Raw genomic sequence first — 19,852 nt, 5'->3', positions numbered from 1 at the left:
CTTGACTTGGACCTTTCCGTCCTCACCCCGCGCCAAAGTGTCTTCCATTACAATCCAGCCAGTGTCTCCCCCTGCTCCCTGGGTACTGCAAGCCACTATCACCTCTCACCTGCATGACTGTAGCAGTGCCCCAGTCTCCCAGCTTCCCCACTTGGGGCCTAGCTCCAGAAAGCATCTAGTTGGTCCTCAGCCGTGTACTATCTCTCTGATTGCTTGGCTTCTTGCCTAGCATTTGGAAGGGCAGGTGTTTGCGCTTGGTTTAGTGGTCTCTCTAATCCTGGGTCCTGAAGAGCACTTGGCACATAATAGCACTGAGTAAACACAATGTATTAGTTTGCTTGGGCTGCCGTAGCAAAGCCCCATGAACTACATGGCTGAAATAAGAGAAGTGTACTGCGCACTGCTGTCTTCTGGCTGTGTCCTCCTAAGAAGCCTCTGGCTGTGGGTCTGGGTCCTCTTTTCTTATAAGGACCCCCATCTCACTGGGATGAGGGTTGTGCCTAGCAACTTCATTTTACCTTAGGTACCTCTTCAGAGGCATTCTCTCTGGAAATAGTGCTGTTCTAAGGTACTAGGGTCAGGGTTTCAACACATGAACTTCGGGAGGGGTTACAGTGTCACCCAGAGTCTGATTAATGGGCTCATGGCATGTACAGATGGAGTAAGGGTCCGCTGTGTGTTTAGGTTCAGGACGTTCTGTGCCAGGGAATAGTAGATGCATTAGGGAAAGAGTACTCATCTCAGCCATGCTCCAAGTGTGCCAGGGTTGTGATAGGAGGAAACAGAAGCCAGAGCCACTTGGCGTTGGGGACACAGCCATGGCGATGGTGAGCCTGGGCTGTGTGAGGCTGGGTGAGATGCTAGGGACGGCAGGAAGCACAAGGTCTCCGGCCCGAGGCAGAGCAGTGTACAGCTGGATGCTGGCCAGAGCTGGTGGGGATTAAGCTCTCAGGGAAGCAACAGGCACTCGCTATTGAGGTGACCGTCTGCTCCGTCCTATTAACAGCCTTGGGAGGCCGGCACGTTAGCATCGTTCCTTTCTTCCAGCAGATAAGGAAATTGAGGGCCAGACAGGCTAAGTCCTGTGCTGAACATCACAGGGCCGAGAGGTGTGCCAGGCAGCCCACACCCACGGAGCTGCTCTGAGCCCTCAGTCTCTCTTGCCACAAACAGAGCCCAGTTTGTATTTTCCTGCTGCTGGCCCAGGGACCAGAATGGTCTACTTAGGGGGGTGCAGAAGCCCTCTCCTGACCTCATCTGCACTGTGTGGGAAGGATGAATGTGAGTGGCCCAGCCAGGGGTGGGAGGAAAGGCATTCTGGACAAGAGAGGGAGCTAGAAGTAGGCTGGTGTCCCACAGCCAGACGCGCTGGCGCACAGAGGAGGAGCCAAACCATATGCCCATGTGCACATCGGAAGGGGGCCCCCGTTCTCCGAGTTGTGTTTTCACGCTTCATGGTCCCTGAGAGCAGGTGTGAACATTGTGCCCGCTCAGGAGGCTCAGGTCAGTGCATGAGTAGTCTGTGTCTTGGCCAACCAGGCTTTCTGAACATTATCTTCTTGGCACCAAAAAAGTCCCTTAGCATCCCCAGGTGATTTTTTTCTTCGTGGAACTGTGACTCAGGCCCTGAATCACGGCCTTGTGGTCTTCAATGGCAATGGCAGGAGGGCTGCAGAGTCCTGAGGCAAGGTTTGCCACGGGGACTAGGAAAAGGAAGCTGGCCAGGGAAGAACTCCGAGAAGCAGAGCAGTGAAGGGAGCGATCCCCAGAGGGAAGAGGCAGCGGGGAGACCTAAGGGCAGGGCAGAGCAGGGGAGCCCAGCCCAGGCAGTCCTGGAGCTGCAGCAATGGAGGCCCTGGGAATGACCCCTGTCCTAGCAGGGCAGGTGGGGTTTCTCCGCCTGGCATGGGGGTGGGGCTAACTGTAAGAGGTCCTCAGGGTCATTCCTATTAAATGCACCACAGCGTGGGAGGGCAGAGAACCCCTTTAGCGGGGGCGCTGGCCCCTTTCCCGAGGCTTGGCTGGAATCCGAATGCGCGCTGCCTTGGAACCGGTTTGCCCCGTTCCTAGTGGTTTTTGTGGGTGTCTTACTCTCCTCCCAGAGTGTCACCTCCCCTCCCACCACATTGTTCCCAGGCGCGGGCCAGGCTCAGAGGGCCCCCATCTCGTGTTCTCCTTCTTGCAACCTAGGCTTTTTCCCAGAGGGTTTACTCCTCTGTCTGGCCACAGCCTCTCGAGGGCGCAGCCTTCTCCCCATTTCTCAGATTTGGCAGGGGAGAAGCTGTGATCCCAGGGCAAGGCCGGGGAGGTACGTGAGGAAGCCAAGGTCATTCAGTCATTGGCAGAACGTGGCCTCGACTCTGCCCTTCTTTGGCGGGCCTGGCGGAGCCCCGGCAAGGCAACGCAAGGAGGACCAGCTGCCCCCACGCGCCCGCGTCTCAGAGGCGGCACCAGGGACCCGGCCGCGGGCCAGGCAGGTGAGCCCGGTGGGGGGCCGGCGGGAGTTGGGCTGCGCAGGGCCGCCTGGCGCTCGGGCCTTGGGCGCTGCAGCCCAAACTCGCCGCTGCGCCAGGTCCGGCAAAAGCCCGCGTCCCGGGTCCCGGCCGGCCCGGCGACATGGCTGAGGGTCTCCAGCTCGCCCCAGGCCCGCTGGTCAGGCCCCGCCCCCCGGCGCCACGGGCGGGGGCAGGGGCGGTGCTGGCGGAGTGGGGCGCGGGCGCGCGGTGCTCGGTGCGCGCCGCCGCCCCTCCGGCCCAGCTTGCCGGCCCTCCTTCCCTAACCCCTGGGCCGCCTCATAGCCCCCATCTCTCCTTCCTCTGCTGGCCCGGCGGCCTGGTGCGCGGTGCAGCGCGACTATTGCGGCCTGGCGAGCGGGGCAAGGCGGTCGTGGCGTTCTAGGGTGGCGCGCGAGGCGCGGGGCGCGAGGCCAGACCTGGCGCGGCGGGGTGTGAGGGGGGGCGGGCATCGGCGGAGCCCCCAGAGGAGAGCGGGTCAGGCAGGGGGGTGCCGAGGTAATGGGCAAGGCCTGGGGTCCTGGCTGCTAGCTCAGGGTGGGGGCACCCGGCGCACTTTGGCCCTGGCCGGGAGGGCGACCCGGCGCCTGGGGCGGCGGGAGGGCAGCTGGGAGAGGAGGGACGGAGGGTGGGGAGGGCTGGGCCGGGCCGGGCCGGGGGCTTGGCCGACGGGGAGCAGGTGGGCGGGGACAGGGGCCCTGCTGGAAGAGGCGCAGCAGCGAGGTGGCGAGGTGGCGGGCTGCGTGAGCAAACAGGGCGGCCGCCTCCTGGGCCCGGAGAACGGTGAGGCCATTTGGGTTGGGCGGCCCGGCCCTGAGGACACGGTTTGGTGTCCCAGGCCACGGAGCTGGGCGTGGGGCACCTCTGGGGAGGGGGAATCTGGAGGCCCGGCAGTGGGGTCCCGAGCAGAGCCGGGAGAGGAGTGTGGCTGGGCCAGATGCAGGAGTTGCTGGCCAGGACGCTGGTGTTGGGTGAAGGACTGACACTTTCAGGGCTCGTGTGAATGGAAGGTGACAAGGGGGCCCCAGAGTTTGAGTTTGAGCATGATTTGGGAGTTGCCGTGTCACTGGGTGGGTCGATGAATCATGAGATTTGGAGATCACAGAACGCTTTCTTGGCGATCAGTTCGGAGAGATAGATTGGAAGTAAAAAGGGTTGGGATTTGGAGAAGTGGTTTGGAGGCCATGTCTCAGGACACCAGGTGCTCTGGTGGCCATCAGGCCCCGTGTGAGGGACTCCAGGAGCTGAGTCCCACTGTGGTGGGATTGAGAGTCTTCCACCCTGGGTGGGGTTAAGAGAGGTCTCCCTGGTGGCCCATTCTCTTCCCCCCTTTCCAGGCTGTGGGGATTCAGCTGTGTTCCTGTGGGAAGGGGGTTAAAAATTCCTTTAGTCTCCAGCCAGCTTTCCAGCACCCACCAGGGGCAGGAGGGACATGTACATGCGTGACTGCAGCAGCGTTCTCTGTCGTGGAGCCCTGGCTTCCTCACTGTTGCCATAGTAACTGCCTATTGATGGAGTATTTATAGGGAAGGAAGCAGGCGCTAAATTTTGGGGAGGGGGAAGAGGCCTCTTGGCAGGCCCTGGCAGCAGTGATGGTGGCTATAGAATCACTAAGGGAGTGGGCGACGCTATGTGAGCTGCTCGGGGGAGATCGTGGCTTCTCTGGAGCTGCAGGTGCCAGGATCACACACATTTGGGGCTCTGTGGAACACGGGAGTGCAGGAACCCCCAGGTCCGAGTGTTTGGGACAAAAGATGGCTCTATAGAAGCTATTATGTAATTTTTCCATGTGAAAAAAATTAAAACCCTGCAGTTCTCTTTCGGTAGGCAATGAAACGTTTTCTTTCTTTCTTCGTTAGTAAAGCCTTCACTCATTCTTTTTTCACTGAGACACAGACTCCATTTTCCTTCCAGCGAAGCTCCTCGCCACAAGGTTCCACCTCCACACCCTGGCCACCCACCTGTTTGAGGCCCACAGGAAGGAGACTGTTGAGATAACATCCGCCTTTGCCCTTAGGAGCTTCGAGGGCCATTTCTCCCACAATGGAAGCCCCAGCTTTGGCGGATTCACAATCCAATGTTGAGAGTTTTTGATAGGGTTCTTGTAGGTTTCAAAAGAGGAAACCCCCATGACATGGAAGACCAGATGGCGACATGGGACACCAGATGGATGGGACATTCACTGTTTACTCTTTCATTGTCAGTGATCTGTTGTATCTTACCTGTTTGCCAAAAAGATTAGAGGCAGTGTTACAAATGCACAGTGAAGCTCTCTGTAAACAGAGAAAGCTATGTACCTTGTCCTGGAAGAGAAGCAGCTGTGGCCAACAGCTGGGCTTGCGGGGCGCCTTGCTTGAAGGTTCATGTAGCACTGAATTCCCTGGCAGCCCAAGCAAAAAGGGTAGTGTAGCGGGTTGCACAGCTCACGTGTCTTGTGTCCCGTTAGTCATAAAACACGAGCTTCTGCCTGGGAGGGGAGTGATGGTGATTGCTCTCAGATGTGGGTGGCTTGTCAGCACTCCAGGATGTGTGTGCACTTGAGAGTGTGTGTTGCAAAGCAGGGCCGGGGAGTGGTGCGCTGTGCCCAGGGCAGGAATCCTGACCACAGAGGGTTTTAGTAGGAGAAAGACTCTGGGACAGTAGTGTGTGTGTGTGGTGGGTGGGGGTTGGAGAGCTAGCCCAGGGTCTCATGCGTACTAGGCAAGAGTTCTAGCGTGACTGTATCCCCACCCCTGATCATCGAAATCCACATGCTGGTTCTCTGCTACAGTGGTCTTTAGTGCAAAAAGAAGGGCACTTCTTGCTCCTAGAGGAGTCCAGGAATCTCACCGCCTGCTGGTGAAGATGAACCCAGAAGGTCATGTGCATTTGTTTGTACCTAATGGATCTGGTTGTTGCGTACATAGGGGCTCTGACCCTAGAGAACAGGTGTCCACTGAAGGCCATCATAGGCCACTCCCAAAAGGGCCTGGACATCTGAGATGGTTGTTGTGGCTGCAGTATGTTTGTTTTTCAAGGACCAATCTTGCCATTGGAGGGATCTGGAGTTGCCACTGTGATCAGTTCAGGTCCTGCCTCTGTCGCAGCTCAGTTGCTTGCCCTTGCCTCTTCCCACACCCGCCCCACCTCGCTAGCCTTCATTTTCCCATCTGTCTCAGGTCTTTTCTGATTCAAAGGTGCAGAGCTCTTGGAGGGCAGTGAGGAGGAAGTGCTGCCTGTAGTTTTTCTTTCTCAAAGAAGAGGTCAATCCTCAGGTTTTCTAGACATTGCGAGTGTGCACTTGGGGGAACTAGCAGAAGCGCTGTGCAGGCTCTGTTGGGTCTCAGAGAGATCTGGAAAAGGGCTCAGGAGGATAATGGGAAGTGTCCGGTGCTAGGAGTGGCTGCATGGGTGTGCTGCTTCATCTGGGGGGGCGGGGTGTCACTTTTGACTAGGTCTAGGGGTCACATCCCAGGGTGAAGACGGGGTGGTGTAGATCTCTGGTTGTGACTTCACCACAGCTCTGCTTTTCTCTCTGGCCAGGCAGGTGAGACTCTGCAGCTGAGGGCGCATCATCATGGCAGGTGAGTCTTCCCAGGCTGAGTAGAGTCGGGCTGACACCTGGCAAAGGCGCATGTCCCTGTTCTGAGTCCTTCCTGGCTTTCCTCTCTGGGAGTCCATGGCCACTGTTTAATTGGCTGAGCAGCAACTCCCCTTAGCCTTAGCCTCCCACTGGAGAGTGCTGCAGCCTGGAGACATGCACCTACCGGGCTGTGTAGGCACGCTGATGTGGCAGGCCACAGGGCTTGGCCGGGGCATGGCCAACGCTAGCCGCCAGCAAAATCCCCTCTTCCTCTGTCCTCCAGAGCCTAGGCTCCACCTGTGCCTCACCATCAGCCCAGTAGAGCTGAGTCTGTCCCTCCGAATAGCACCTGTGGTGCCACCCTCTGAGAGTTTTGCAGGACAGTCTGGCATAATCTTCAATGTATAGACTCTCTGTGGAGACCGTACCACCTTTGTTTTGAGAGCACTCTAAGCTATGTGCCTCCAGTCTTTCAAGACACCTCAGCCAGACTTTGGATTAGGCTGTCCCAAGCGAAACCACTGATGCCAGTTGATGTGATGGCACAGGGGCCAATTCAGGTGGCAGGATACTGCCCTTGCAGAGTCCTACGGCATTATCTGCTGTCAGTCTCACAGTGTCAACCTCAGAAAGGAATCAGTTCTCAAGGGAAGGGCTCCAATTGCCCCTTTTGGAGATAAATGCAAAATAACCTGGGTATCTGTTCGCTGGCAACTATGGTACTCGGAATTCTGACTCTTGTTCCTGTGTAATGTGGTCTTCTCCCTTAGCTGGTTCTCAGCTTCCCTGTATTAGTGAGGGCCTGAGCACTGCTGAGCCGCCAGCGTTCTAGATGTTCTAGCCTCGTGGTAGGGCAAGTCAGCCCTCTGTCCCTTTTCGACTCTGTCCCTTGAGTCCATCCTGGCCGTGTGCCTGCCTGTTTTGTCTGGCTTCCCTCTGCTGCTGTGCCTCAGTGCCTGGCTCGGCCCAGGTGGATCTGGACACGTCCACAGTCCAGGCCTGTGTGGGGGCTCTCTCCTCAGTGTTTCTGGAGGCCAAGAATGCCCATTCTGTTCTGAAACGCTTCCCGCGGGCCAACGAGTTCCTGGAGGAGCTGCGCCAGGGCACCATCGAGCGCGAGTGCATGGAGGAGATCTGCAGCTACGAGGAGGTCAAGGAGGTGTTTGAGAACAAGGAGAAAACGGCACGTAGGACCGTGGCTGGGCCTGGGCGGAGAGGTAGCATCAGGCCTGTCACTAACAGGCTGGCTTCTCAAACATGGTGAAACAAGGCAAGAAAGCTCCCGAGCCCGGGACCTGTCCTCTGGGACCAGCTTGGAGCAGGGGTCCAGCGCCTGCCTTCAGGGAGGCCCTCACATGCTGGCACTGTCCTTTGTCCTCCATGCTTCCGACAGAGTCTCTGAGAGCTCTGTGAGGCTGGTGGGGAGGCAGGATGGGGTGCCCAGGCCTCCTCCGGGGTCCCTCTGGAGCAGGGAGGAGTGCCTGGCTCACAGTATTCAGTGGTACCCACTCATCCTGTTCTGCACGTATGAGCCACCCATCCTCTTTTGCAGATGGAGTTCTGGAAGGGGTACCCGAATGCAGTCTACTCCGTCCGAGACCCTTCACAGAGCTCTGACGCCATGTACGTGGTTGTGCCCCTTTTGGGGGTAGCGCTGCTGATTGTCATCGCCTTGTTCATCATCTGGAGGTGCCAGCTGCAGAAAGCAACCCGTCACCATCCCTCCTATGCTCAGAACCGGTACCTTGCCAGTCGCACCGGGCACAGCCTGCCCCGGGTCATGGTGTACCGGGGCACTATGCACAGCCAGGGGGAGTCCTCTGGGCACCGGGAGGCGGGGAGCACCCCGCAGGCGATGCTGGGGCCCAGCCGGGGGAGCAGAGCCACGGTCCGGCTGGAGAGCACCCTCTACCTCCCGGAGCTCTCTCTCACCAGATTGTCTAGTGCCACCCCTCCGCCCTCCTATGAGGAGGTGACTGCACCCCAGGAAGGGAGCAGTGAGGAAGCCAGTGTCTCATACAGTGACCCACCCCCAAAGTATGAGGAGATAGTGGCCGCCAGCCCGGATGCAGACAAATAATGAGACCGAGGGCTGGCCTGTATGGAAACCTCTTGCAGAGGCTTCCTGTTTGCTTTGGAACTTTGGAAAGACTTTGTTTGCCACCACAAAACAGCCTTAGCCTCCTTGTTGCCAAATAATTCCCTAACTGTGGATTTTTAGGAAGCCAGCTGTCAAAGCCAGGTAGGGGGGCAGGGGTTCGGAACATGCATGACTCAAGCCTCCCGGGAAGAGCTACTGACTCCAGGTCCCAGCTCTTCTGGAAGCCCCCTACATCCCCCTGTCCTGTTCTCCCATCTGGGACTGGCTTCTCTTATGCCAAAGGAATCACCCAATTGTGTTGATTGTGGTCAGAATGTCCCCAGGTTTGGCCACCTGCGCCTTGGGATGGCGACCTCTCTATCCCTGGGTCATTAGGCCACAGAGGAGAGGGAGAGAAGCCAGCTCTGCAGTACCCCTTCTCCTCCACAGTTCTGTGCTCTCTGTTCTCATAAGAGGACAGGGACAAGGACTGTGCAACAGAGGAACCAAGTAATAACAAACGGTGAGCATCATAGAACCAGACAGGAGCCGCTGGGCCGTGCATGTGTTGGAAACTGAGGGCAATCAGTTGCATAGCTCTGAGACAGGCTTCTCCCCGACACCTGCCCCTCACTCCTGACCAGGCCTGCAGCAAGCTGGCTGGCTGCCGGACAGGGTACATGAAGGGTGCGAGGCAGTGCGCTGGTTGGCAGAGTTCCTTCCTTCATAGTCACCAAGGGGCCCACATGAACTCTGCCATTCTGTTTGTGGTGTGCTTGCCCCCTCCCCAGATCTTTGTACCTGCTGTGTTGGAACCACTGCGCACTGACACCAGCCCACCTGAAGCCCCTGAACAAGTTGTCCTGGGGAAGGCCTCTGAGTAGTCAGGGCACAGACTAGGACAGAGAGTGAAACTCTTCTGTGTGTGCTTGCTCCATCCAGGGACCAGATAAATCCCTGAGCTCGGCCTCCTTGGCCCTGAGCGCTCTGGCTTGGAACTTTCAGGATGCTTGCGTTTTTGTGTGTGGCCGCATGGAACTTGAACTCCAGATTGGTGACTGCCCCCTAACGGTGGCCATGTGGGGAGAGGGGCCTAAAATGTCTCTTTGAAAATCTCTTTCTGGGGGAGCTGTGTCCTGGGGTTGAAGGCTTATCCAGGCTTTGCTCTGCCATGGCCAGGTGCTGGTCTGACTTCAGTGAGGCTTAGGACAGCAGTTGGGCAGAGGTGACCTGCCCTGTAATTGTCGTAGATTGCATGAAAGTCATTGTTGATACCATCTTTCCCCTCCCCTAGCTCTATCCTCCTGGCCTGGCCTTGGTGCCAAATCATTTTCGTCTGTGGTGCTTTTAAAAATGTAGCAACCTTTCGTGGGGCCCAAAAGAGTGTGAGGCGTGGGTCTATTGGCAGCACAGCACTTTCAACCCCAAGCTTCCTGTCTCAATGGCTCTCCGAGGCAGTCATTGGGTTCATTCCTTGAATGCAGCCCTGACTGAGGCCACAGATAACTTCTGGAGGTCCCTAGGGGCCTGAGGACTGTCCTCAGGCTGTATTTCCAGTTGAGAGGCTTGTGACCTTTCCCACTTGGATAACTGGACCCCGCCATGAGGGTTTCCATCCTTCCCCCTACCTCACAGGACGCTGGACGCTGACTGGGCTATTGCTTGCAAAGCACTTGGAGCCCTGCAGAGCAGTGAAGTTTGCCCTTGGATAGATGCTTCTAGAAATGTACAGGTTCTAAGGGACCGTTTTTATGGAGGACCTCATCTGTCTCAGATAGAGTCTCAGCCTGGAGGAGTCAGCCTCCTGCCTGGGCCTTTCTGTGCCCTCTGGCCTTTCCCTTGTTCTGTGATGCCAGAGATGCCAACCAGGCAGCGTTCCACCTTCCTTCTTCCTTTTCTCCTCCCCTGAGCCTGTAGCACTATGCGCCTGCCCTTCCTCATGAAGGCATTTTTGATCTAGAAGGCCTCTGCTTATTCCATGATGGAGCCAGAGCCCACATTGGCCATGTTGGAGGACCTTGGAAAACCAGGTGCTTGGCGCTAGCCCCAGCTCTCCCAGTGTTTTCTCAAGCAGGTGCCCAAGTGTGACCTGCAGCACCTGAGAAAAGGGTCCCCCTCCTTGCCGCAACCAGAGCCAGAGGGAGGGTGCCAAGGGAGGCCAGTGCCTTTGGCATCTGCCCAGTAGCCTCAGGTGGGCTGGCCCTGGGAGAAGAGAAGCCTGGGACTGGCCCGAGGGGGGAGCACTTCCCTGGGGACTGATGTGGGCTGTAGGGAGGGCCCAAGGCTGCTCCGAAAGGCTTAGGCTCGCTCCCTGGCAGGGCTGTGCCAAGGGCCCAGACGGTGTTTGAAGCTGACAGTGGAGAAAGCACGGTACAGTGCGCACAAAGGCCTGGAGTCCTCACAGTGCGCACTTGGCTTTTTGAATGCCCTGTACATAGCTTTTCAGACTGTCTTTGTATGAACGCTGATTTGAGATGATGCTAACACTTCAGTAGCCACATTTTTGTTGTTTTGGGACGTGTGTGTGTGTGCGTGTGCGTGTGTGTGTGTGTATACACGTGTGCACATTGCCTCTTTTCATTGCTTACCTGAAACAATAGCCGGTATGCAGCTATATTTATACCAGGAGGGATCCGGTCTGAAGAGTGGAATGTTTCCTCCCTCCGGAGGCTGGGCAGTCTCCTGACAGGGCCTGAGTGAGGAAAGCCAACGTTAGCCATTGGAATGCCCCAGAGTCTGGGCTTCTGTCCCCCCTCAGAAGGCTTTGCCAGATGAAGCAGTGCCACCCTGGGGATCCCACAAGCCCCTGTGGCACAGTGCCTCTCCAGTTCTGTGGCCCTCGGTAGCTGAGGGAACTCTGAGCACTCCTAGACACCTCTCTCTTTCTTTTTGCGTCTCTTCCCTCTTTCCTGTATTCCTGTCTTCCTCCCTCCATTTCTTTTCTACTTTTCTGTCACAGAAAAATGTATGATTGCTGACTTTGAAAATGGTGGGCTAGTTACTTAGATTTTTTTCATTCAGAAGAAAAGGCTTGAAAAATTCCTTGAAATAGAACTGTCACTTGTTTTCAACCAAAAACTTTGTAAGACTTTTTCAAGACAAGAATCATAGTCCTGCCCTTCCCCCGCTGCCCATCACTTTGGGTTTTCCCAATGAAAGCACAAAAGTAAACGCGGGGTGCCAGATGCCCCTCACAGCTGCCTCGCGCCCTGGCTGAGGCTGAGGAGTTCCCCCTGGGAGGCTCAGGCCTCCACTTCTACTTGCCAATTCACTGCCATTAGTGTGAACTCCTTAGGGTGCTTAGAAGATGGGACTCTGCCTCATGTGCTGGACAAAGTGGGGTTTTTTACCCAAATCTGAGGACTTTGGGACAGGAAAGTATCCTTTTGGCTGAGTAGTTGGAGCCAGATGCTTCCCCTCTTCCAGTGAGTGGTGACTCCTGTTCCCCAGGCAGCATTGGCCTTTTGTCACCCGGATGGCATCCCAGCAGAAGGAAACATCAACACTGCCTCTAGCCTGCTCGGTGAGCAAGAGTGAGATGAAGGAGAGAAGATCTGTCTTTCTGTGACAAGGCTGAGCCGCTGCGCTGGGTGCACCTTGCTAAGGTGGAAGCCTTTTAGGACTTCGATCCAGCAGCAAGCACATCCTCCCTGCTCTCATCTGCTAATACTAATCAGTATAATTAGCTAATTAAAAAATGCTGTAATCAGACTTCTTGAAATGACAGCAAAAGCCCATTAATCCGAAACCCACTAATTCAAAACTTAGAGGGGGGAAAATCACAATTTCAAATACTTCACAATAGCTGTGATTCTTATGGCAGAAACATATTGGAGAGATTAGCCCCTTGGATCCATTTTGAGGGTCTTCTGTGTAAGAGGAATCCTGTTTAAAACAAGTACTTTTTTCAAAGGAAAGGCTCAAGGTGTTAGGGTCCTTTCGCCATGCCTGCTGCTTTGCGGTTCAGCAGTTAGAATCCGCAGGGCTCAGGGCAGGGCGGGGTCCCTTGCTCTCCCTGGTCATGGGGACGCCGGGTAGCGCAGCCTTTGCCTCCTCTCCTATATTTACTGTCCGAATGACGTCTTTGTGAGCTTGAGTGCAGTCTAAACACAAGCACATGGCTTTCTGAGTATTTTGTAAAGCAAACGTTGCACCAGCAGACTGGCTGCTGTCTTCACTCACCCTCAAATATTCCGACCAGGAGCTTTTCCTTTCCAGGGCTGTGGGCGGTGAGTCTCGCCCACGTCTCCCACGGAATTTCCCTGACAAAGATGCCGGCCCACCAGCCCCCTCCTGCTCCAGGCACCACCGTTGTTCCTCCTTCCTGGTGTCCGAGCAGGCTGAACATTCCCACAGATGCCCAGGTTGGGACCCACCCCAGCTTCTGCTCCCAGTCGCCGCCTCCTCCCACAGATGCCACTTTCCCAGGCCTGAACACATCTGCTAGCTCACTGTGTGCGACTGTGCATTTGTGACAGTGGCAACCCTGAATCGTGCCGCTGAGCTTACGGAAATGATCACCATGACATGGGTTCATTTTGGTCCACTTTCAGCTGTGCTCGCCTTCATGTGCTGACCCACATCAGCTGGAAGTTTGGCCTTTCAGTAAACTGGATTTCCCTGGAGCCCGGGGCCAGCCAGCAAACTTGCTTCTGATCTCTCGCTCTCTGCTCTCTGTTTACAATTGTTGAGTTTAGCTGTTAACTTTTGTCTCTTTCTGTACCAGAAGATAATGAATAATAATAAAAAGCAAATGGTGTCCATTCGCATTCTGTCCTGAGCCGCCGTGCCTCCCCGGATGTGTGCGTGGCTGTGAGTCAAACCTTTTTTCCCAAAAGTCATACTGTAGATAAGAAAATAGGCCATGCCAGTTTAGGGGCAGCAGACAGAGATGTCCTGGGCACCGAAGTCTGTCCCATGGCGTGTGACAAGAACTGAACCACCCTGAAGAGCTGAGGTGAGTAAGAGCTGTTACCAATCTGGGCTAGCAACTTCCCTTGTCATCTGATCCCTGGTTACTAGTGCAGATGTCCCCTGCCCTAAGGATGCCCTGCTTGGCTTCAGAGCTGGGGGATGGGTGGAAGGGAGGAGTCTGCGCATGCCCTATGTGGATGGGACACAGCACTCAGGCCTTGTCCTGCTTGTGCCCCTGAGTTCTGCAGATGGCAAACCTCAAATGCTATTCAGAAGGCAGTGCTGGCCCTGCCTCCATGGGGGAGAAATGTGCACTGGGCCTGAGCACCCCCAGCTCTGTGTGCAGTGAGATGCAGCCGTGGGGAGTCTGGGCCAAGTCGGGCCAGCCATCAGTAGTGACCATACTGGAGATTCTGGTGCCTCCCTGCCCCTCTTCTTTTACTCTACCTCTTCCTTTCTTTCTTCCTTTCTTTCTTCCTTTCTTCCTTCCTTCCTTTCTTTCTTCCTTTCTTTCTTCCTTCCTTCCTTCCTTCCTTCCTTTCTTTCTTTCTTTCTTTCTTTCTTTCTTTCTTTCTTTCTTTCTTTCTCTCCCTCCTCCTTTCTCCTCCTCTTTCTGCTTACAGTTCTGGGGATTGAACCCAGGGACAGACATGTGCTAAGAAGCACTGTACCACTGAGCCTGTAACGAAGGCAAGCCACCTTTTCATAGGGAAAGCCCAGGCAGTGATAGGACAGTGTTGATATGTGGGACATCATTGGGACTTAAATGTGAAGGGGAAAATGCCAGAAATGACAGCCAGAGATCTAGTGAGGCTGGCTTAGTTGAGCGATGCCAACTTTCTGGGGATGCTAGGAAGACACATGAAGTAGACCACAGCACACAGACGAGGTCACATTTGGAACTTGGGTCTTGACTTTCAGACTCTTAGCTAACATGAGTGTTCAGATGGTGACTTAGGGTCCCAGGCTGGCCCTTGCAATTAAGTGAATAGAGATGATGCCTCTGGCTTCTGTGTCCCTGGGGACATCATGCAGGAACTGGGCTTCATTTCTTGTTGGGCCAAGGCACTTGAGTTGCTTGTAGAAGGTGATAAGTTGGGGAGAAACTTCATGAAATAATGCTGGGGGAGATGGTCTTGTCTCCTGGCTCTTCCCGGTCCCTGAAGAACAGAAGGAATCGAGAGAAGCTGAGCCTGGCCTTCAAGGGTGTACCTTGGGAACAACACACCCTCTTTTGCCCCTTCCCCTCATCCCGAAGGCTGGGCAGTTAAGGGGAAGATCTATGAGTTGTCCTTATAAAGGGTCACGGCCAGCATTCACTGAGACTTCGTGTCCAGGTCCTGTGTGTGCATCAGCTGACACTGCTCTCTGCAAGTGTCTTCATAGCCCAAGAAAACAAGTTCAAAGAGACCAGGTGTGCCGTGGTTGTCCCACCACAGGTTACACGTGCGCAGAAATGTCATGGCGCTTTGGTTTCTGTGCTCGCCCTGCATCCCTCCAGCACCCTTGCCTTTCGTGGCCATGGTGGCTAATCCTGGGAGAGTGGGGCCGTGGCTAACTTCTCATCATTCCCTTTCTGGAACACAGCGTGGAGCCTGGCTCACAGTGACAGTGGGACTTTAAGTGTGTCAACTAATTCTATTGTCCAATCACAATCCCGGCCCCTTGTTAGTTTGTTAGGGAATGTGACAAAAGGCCCCCATCTGGTGTCTTAAACAGGAGCTTACGTCCTCACAGCTCTGGAAGCTGGGGGTCTGAGCTCTCAGTGTCTGTAGAGTCGATTCCTTCTAAGGTCCCTCTCCCTGGCTTGCAGGTGGTTGGCTTCCGCCTGTGTCTTCACAGTGTTCCCTCCATGTCTACCGGGGTCTTGATCTTCTTTTTATAAAGACACCAGTCACACTGGACACAGCAGCCACTTTACCTGTCACCATTTGAAAGATTTTCTCTCCAAGTATAGTCACATGCTGAGGTACTTCACTGGGCCATACAAAGTGGGTTGGGGTGCACAGCGCGGACCAGAAGAGTTTGTTCATGGCAGTGGGGGTCTGTGGCACTCCTTCTCCGACCTGGGCACAGGATGCACTCTACAGGCAACCGTCATGCCTTCTCTGAGTTGCTTCGTCTCCCACCTGAGCACGTCATTCACACCAGAAGCAGTGAGACAAGGGCACGTTGCACTTCTCTGAGACTCAGGCAAAGACAGGGGCATCTTGGCATTCTCAATCCAGGCTGGGGATCAGCTTAGCCCTTGCTACCCTGGAATGATGGCCGATGACTGCCAGTGGTCCCCACAGGACCAGTAGGGCTGGGCGTGGAGAAGTGAGCTTCAGAATGGTTTTCCCAGGATCCCTTTGTGGAAAGTCATGTAAGAACGCGACACCTGAAGGATACACAGAATGCTTGTACCCCTGAGAATGTTTTTATGGATAAAACATACTGTTTCTGGGAATTGTAAGACTGGCAGCTCCAATAACAGTGACGTTCAACAATTTCTCTAAAGAGCTCAAACTGTGTGATTGATTCAATTTCACCAGAATTTGTGTGCTGTAAAAATAGTCTGGGTAACATTTCCTGTCAGGTGGGTTGTGCTGAATCACAGGAGCCCAGTGGGTGGGCCATCAGTGCTGGCTCCCTAGGATTCTGCAGCTAACAGGGCACACAAGAGCAGGAGGTGGTGGAGCATGATGCTCCAGAAGTGAGGGTGTCTTGCCTCAAGCTTGGGGCACCACACACAGCTGGCTTTGGAAAGACATGAAAGAAGCCACAGCAGTGGCGCATAGTGAAGTAGATGTTAGGGGAACACTGTTGGGACTGATTGTGGAGGTTTGCAGAGAAAGCTCCCTTAGGGAGGGTGACAGAAGCAGGGAGAGGCCAAGTGAGTCATTTAAGAAATGAGAATTTGTGAGTCAAAGCTTGTAGCTGGGAGTGGCAGATGTCAGGGTTGGAGCTGGGATACACCTCCCCTTCCCGTGTGTGTGTGTGTGTGTGTGTGTGTGTGTGTTGTTTGGAGTGTTGAGGAGCAGCCTAGCCACTGGTCTCCGTCTCCCAGGAAAAAAGGGCAGGCCAGAATAGAACAGGGCTTGAAGCATGTTTGCTTACACTCTGCTAAGCTAGCTCCTCCCTGGGACCTGTTGTTGGCCTGGCCAGGGTCCTGGATAGTTAACCTGATGATCTTCATTTGCCAAGGGGCTAGCACAGTGAGTCCCACCGGGTTGTCCCTGCCCTCCTTCTCTGCCTTGCTGTCTGTGGGATGGAGGGATATGGAGAACAGTAGCCATTCAAAGATGAGACCATGGCCATGAGCTAGGCCAAAAAAGTGTGCAGCTCCTTGGGTCTTCTTCCTTCTTCTCCGCTCAGGGGCAGCTGAGCAGCTCAGGGGCAGCCACTGCTCCTGCCTTAGAGCCAGTCCATGTCCGAGACTTTGCACACACTCATCACATGTGCAGCCCTCCTGCCTGCTGTTCTTTGCCCCCTGATTCTCCTGGTTCTTAAGTGCACATCCCTTCCATTCCCTGGGCATGGAAACAATGCTGTTCATCTGCACAGTTGCCCCATGACTAAGCTGAGGGTTCCACAAGAGATCAGGAAAGAGGCTGTCCTAGCCAGTCTGTGGGACATTGAATGCTAGGCCACCATGTGACCAAGACAGGAGATGAACCCTTCTGGGCCACAATCTGCTGCCAGCTACTTCAGAAAAGATTCTTGGGCAGCAGAAAGGGAAATAAGAAAAGAAAGCAGGAGAAGGGTGTGGCAGCTGGTGGCCACGTTGGCAGGCAGGCTGTCTTGTGGGCTTCCTACTTCTTTACAGGGTCTTTGATTTGACTTTATTATTTTAAGATTATCAGTGTATGTTTGTGGTACATAATAGTTAGATTTGTCTTGGGGGACTGGTGTACACACACACCATCCTGATCATTTTTACTTACTCCCTTATCTCCTTCCTCCCTTCCTAACACTTCAGCAGATCCTGTCCCGTCTTCACGGAATCTACCTCTTGGTACCCTATCATCTCCCTTTTATTTTGCTCCCTATTATATTTGAGTTTCTCATATAAGCAAAACTCCGAAGAATGTAAGTTTGTGGGTCTGCTTTCCTTCACTTCACAGAAGTAGTACCTCTTGTGCCTACATGCCACATTTTCTAATGCGCTCATCTGTTGGACATACGGACAACTTCCATGATTTTGACTTTGAACTTTTGGGTGCTGCTCCCTGCCCTGCAAGCAGGGCAGTCTTGAGTTAGCCCTGGAGCAGCCGGCCAGGGAAGATGGTCCTTTTCCTGGCAGGCTCCCCCCACAGGGAGTCTGCGGGTGCCATCAGGAGGCACAGCTGCATGACCTCTGGACCCAAAGACCTAGGACCAGTCCACCTGCTGCGGTGGAAGTGGAAGCTGCAGTTCTGTGACTCTGTTCAACCTACTTACCCAAACTCCTCCCTATCACTGTACATGCTGCATGGAAGATGTTGCTGGAGGCTGCAGGGGTAGGGACGATGTTGGGGCCAGAAGCCCCCTGGCCTTTCTTTTTTAGGTTAGGGAAGCTCCAGTGAGCACCCAGCACACTCCCAAAGAGGCGGTTGCTCTCTGCTGCCTCCACAGTCCTGTGGGCTTTCTTCCTGTCTTATGGGGTCTCTCTACCAACCATAGCAGGAGCACCATGAAGACAGAGGCCTGGTCAGTGTGCCCAGGGCCTAGTGCATGGTCAGTTCTAACTCAAGATGGCCATATTTCATGAGAGACAGAAAACTAGAAATTGAGGTGGCCCTGTCCCTGTGGAAGCCAGGGTGGTTTCAACATCAGCCATAGGTGGCATTACCACTGTTATTTTCCTCCCTGAGCTCCCAAGGTGGCCTTTCTTCCCTGGGATAGTCACAGTTCCTGTGGGATGACCCCACAACAATCTGTCTGTCCTTCCTGTTACTTTGAGTTTTCGTTAGTCCTTTTCCCTGCTTGGGGCTCCAGAAATGACCTTGGGACCAGCTACTTCCAAGAGCAGGAAAGAAGATTATTGGTAAGTCCTTGAGCTCCATTTACAAAGTGAAAGGAAGCTGCCCGACCCTGGAAGATTGGGCTGGTGGCCTGGTGGGCTCACTCTCTTGGGTTAAGGGCTCTAGCTGCCTGAGACCGGACTCTAGGTATAGCTTGGAGATAGGAAGTCGTGACACCCAGTGCGTTTTTTACTTTTCTTCAACACCCATGGTTTGAATGATCTCTGGCCTGGAGCTATGCTTAGAAGAAAGCAGTAAGAGCAGGCCATTGTGCGTGAAGAGAGGTAGTTCCCTTGCGGCCCCCAAGGTACCTCCCTGACACTGGGAAACACACCGAGCTCAATCTTGCATTTAACGTGGGAAACAGGCTCAGAGCAGCAGCACCTTGCTCAAGATGTCAGTGGCAGGGCTAAGAGTCACTCCTGTATGTCTGGACCCAGAACCTCCAGCCTGCCCAGCGACCAGGCTCAGATGTCCCTGTTGAGTTGGACACCTGGGGGCAGGATGCCCTGTAGATTTCAGTCAAAACTGGCATGAATTTAACAGGATTTGTTTGATCCCAGTGGAGGCAGGGTGCTTAAACATCACTTTAGGTAAAAACATGATCACTTTATTTTATTTTACTTTACTTTTTATTTTATTAGAGTTGCTTTCACAAAGGAAGAGAGCACTCTCTCTTTCACCCCCTATCTGTTTGTGTTAATGAAACAGTTCTTGTTTTAATAAAGATCCAAGCCCTCCAGCAGACATTTCACAGGAGAGAAATACAGAAGATCAATAAACAAATGAAAAATCACACAGGTTTATTTATTATTAATGCAATCTAAATTAAAGTAACAATGAGCTAGGTATCACTTCTCACCCATAATAATGATGGCTTTTGGAATGCTCCCTAATATCTTCTATTGATTGTGCGGAGAAGAAGCAAGCATTCTGTTCCCCTTGGTGGGGCATGCTGCAGGGTGACTTGACACTATTTGGTGATGCAACTCAGTGTCATCAACACATATGGAAACTCACGGTCCCACTCCTTCACCTTCTGTACACTTTTGCACATGTGTGTCAAGAGGCATGACCTCCTGGGATGTTGCTTTATATGCAAACATTGTACTGTCTACCTAGTGTAAGAACCTGAAGAGCCAATAAAATCTGAAAGGTACACTAAATGCTGCAAAAGGGAAAGAATTTATTCAATGGGACTAAAAATGGGATGAAAAAAAGGACCAAAGAACCAAGGAAGGGAAAAAGATATGTTTATGTAAACATGTGCTGGCTTGGCTAATTGTACTGCTGATTTCTGCTGGTCTACTGAAAGGAGCAGCTCATGCTTAATTTTACTCTCCTTTCTTTCCATAATAAAAATGTATTGTAGGGGTCAGGGAGATATCTCAGTAGAATAAGCACTTGCCTGGCAAGCTCAAGGGCCTGAGTTCAATCCCCAGTTCTACCAAAAAGAAAAAAAAGGTAAAAAATGTATTGTCACACAAATTTACAGCCTTTCAACAGTAAAGAGACTTGTCTGTGGCCAGAGAAGCAGGCAAGGCATGGTGGCCTTCCAAGAACGTGGTTACCGACTCTGCTTACTGTATGTGGAGATGTCAATCTCTTCTGGAAGCTCAGCCACATTAACCGCAAAGTGGTCTTAAACATCATTACAATTTTTTTTTCAGGGTGAAAAGCAAGATTATGTTTATTTATTCTTTTTTTTCTTTTCAAAGTTTTATTGATAAACATATAGCAATGAGACAGTTTCAAATCAAATCGAAAGTACAGTTTCAACAAATAATACACTGCATAC

The 19,852-nt window shown here is 53.6% G+C and overlaps 1 protein-coding gene and 1 pseudogene across 3 annotated transcripts; one reads left to right on the top strand and one right to left on the bottom strand.

Annotated features, from left to right (window-relative positions):
- Nucleotides 1-3,222: 3,222 nt before the first annotated feature.
- Prrg3 (proline rich and Gla domain 3) lies at nt 3,223-12,859 on the top strand. 3 transcript variants are annotated; one of them, XM_023706293.1, is made up of 5 exons: nt 3,223-3,296; nt 6,036-6,076; nt 7,098-7,258; nt 7,628-7,815; nt 12,374-12,859. In XM_023706293.1, exons 2-5 carry the CDS (start codon nt 6,070-6,072, stop codon nt 12,600-12,602), a joined length of 585 nt encoding a protein of 194 aa, XP_023562061.1. In that variant the 5' UTR covers nt 3,223-3,296; nt 6,036-6,069; the 3' UTR covers nt 12,603-12,859. The 3 variants fall into 3 exon arrangements, with proteins under 3 accessions (XP_023562061.1, XP_023562059.1, XP_023562060.1); XM_023706291.1 differs by having other exon boundaries at nt 7,628-12,463; XM_023706292.1 differs by lacking the exon at nt 3,223-3,296 and adding an exon at nt 5,621-5,755 and having other exon boundaries at nt 7,628-12,463.
- A 6,762-nt stretch (nt 12,860-19,621) lies between these two features.
- The window catches only part of LOC101586493, a 12,762-nt pseudogene continuing 12,531 nt past the window's right edge, over nt 19,622-19,852 (bottom strand).

Source organism: Octodon degus, unplaced genomic scaffold, assembly GCF_000260255.1.
Source record: "Octodon degus isolate 3935 unplaced genomic scaffold, OctDeg1.0 scaffold00249, whole genome shotgun sequence".
NCBI classification, from domain to species: domain Eukaryota; kingdom Metazoa; phylum Chordata; class Mammalia; order Rodentia; family Octodontidae; genus Octodon; species Octodon degus.
This window is presented reverse-complemented; position numbering and strand designations above follow the sequence as displayed.

Coding starts and splice junctions, on each gene's coding strand:
- Prrg3 (XM_023706291.1), top strand. Junction 7,259..7,627: donor TTGAGAACAAGGAGAAAACG/GCACGTAGGACC, acceptor CCTCTTTTGCAG/ATGGAGTTCTGGAAGGGGTA.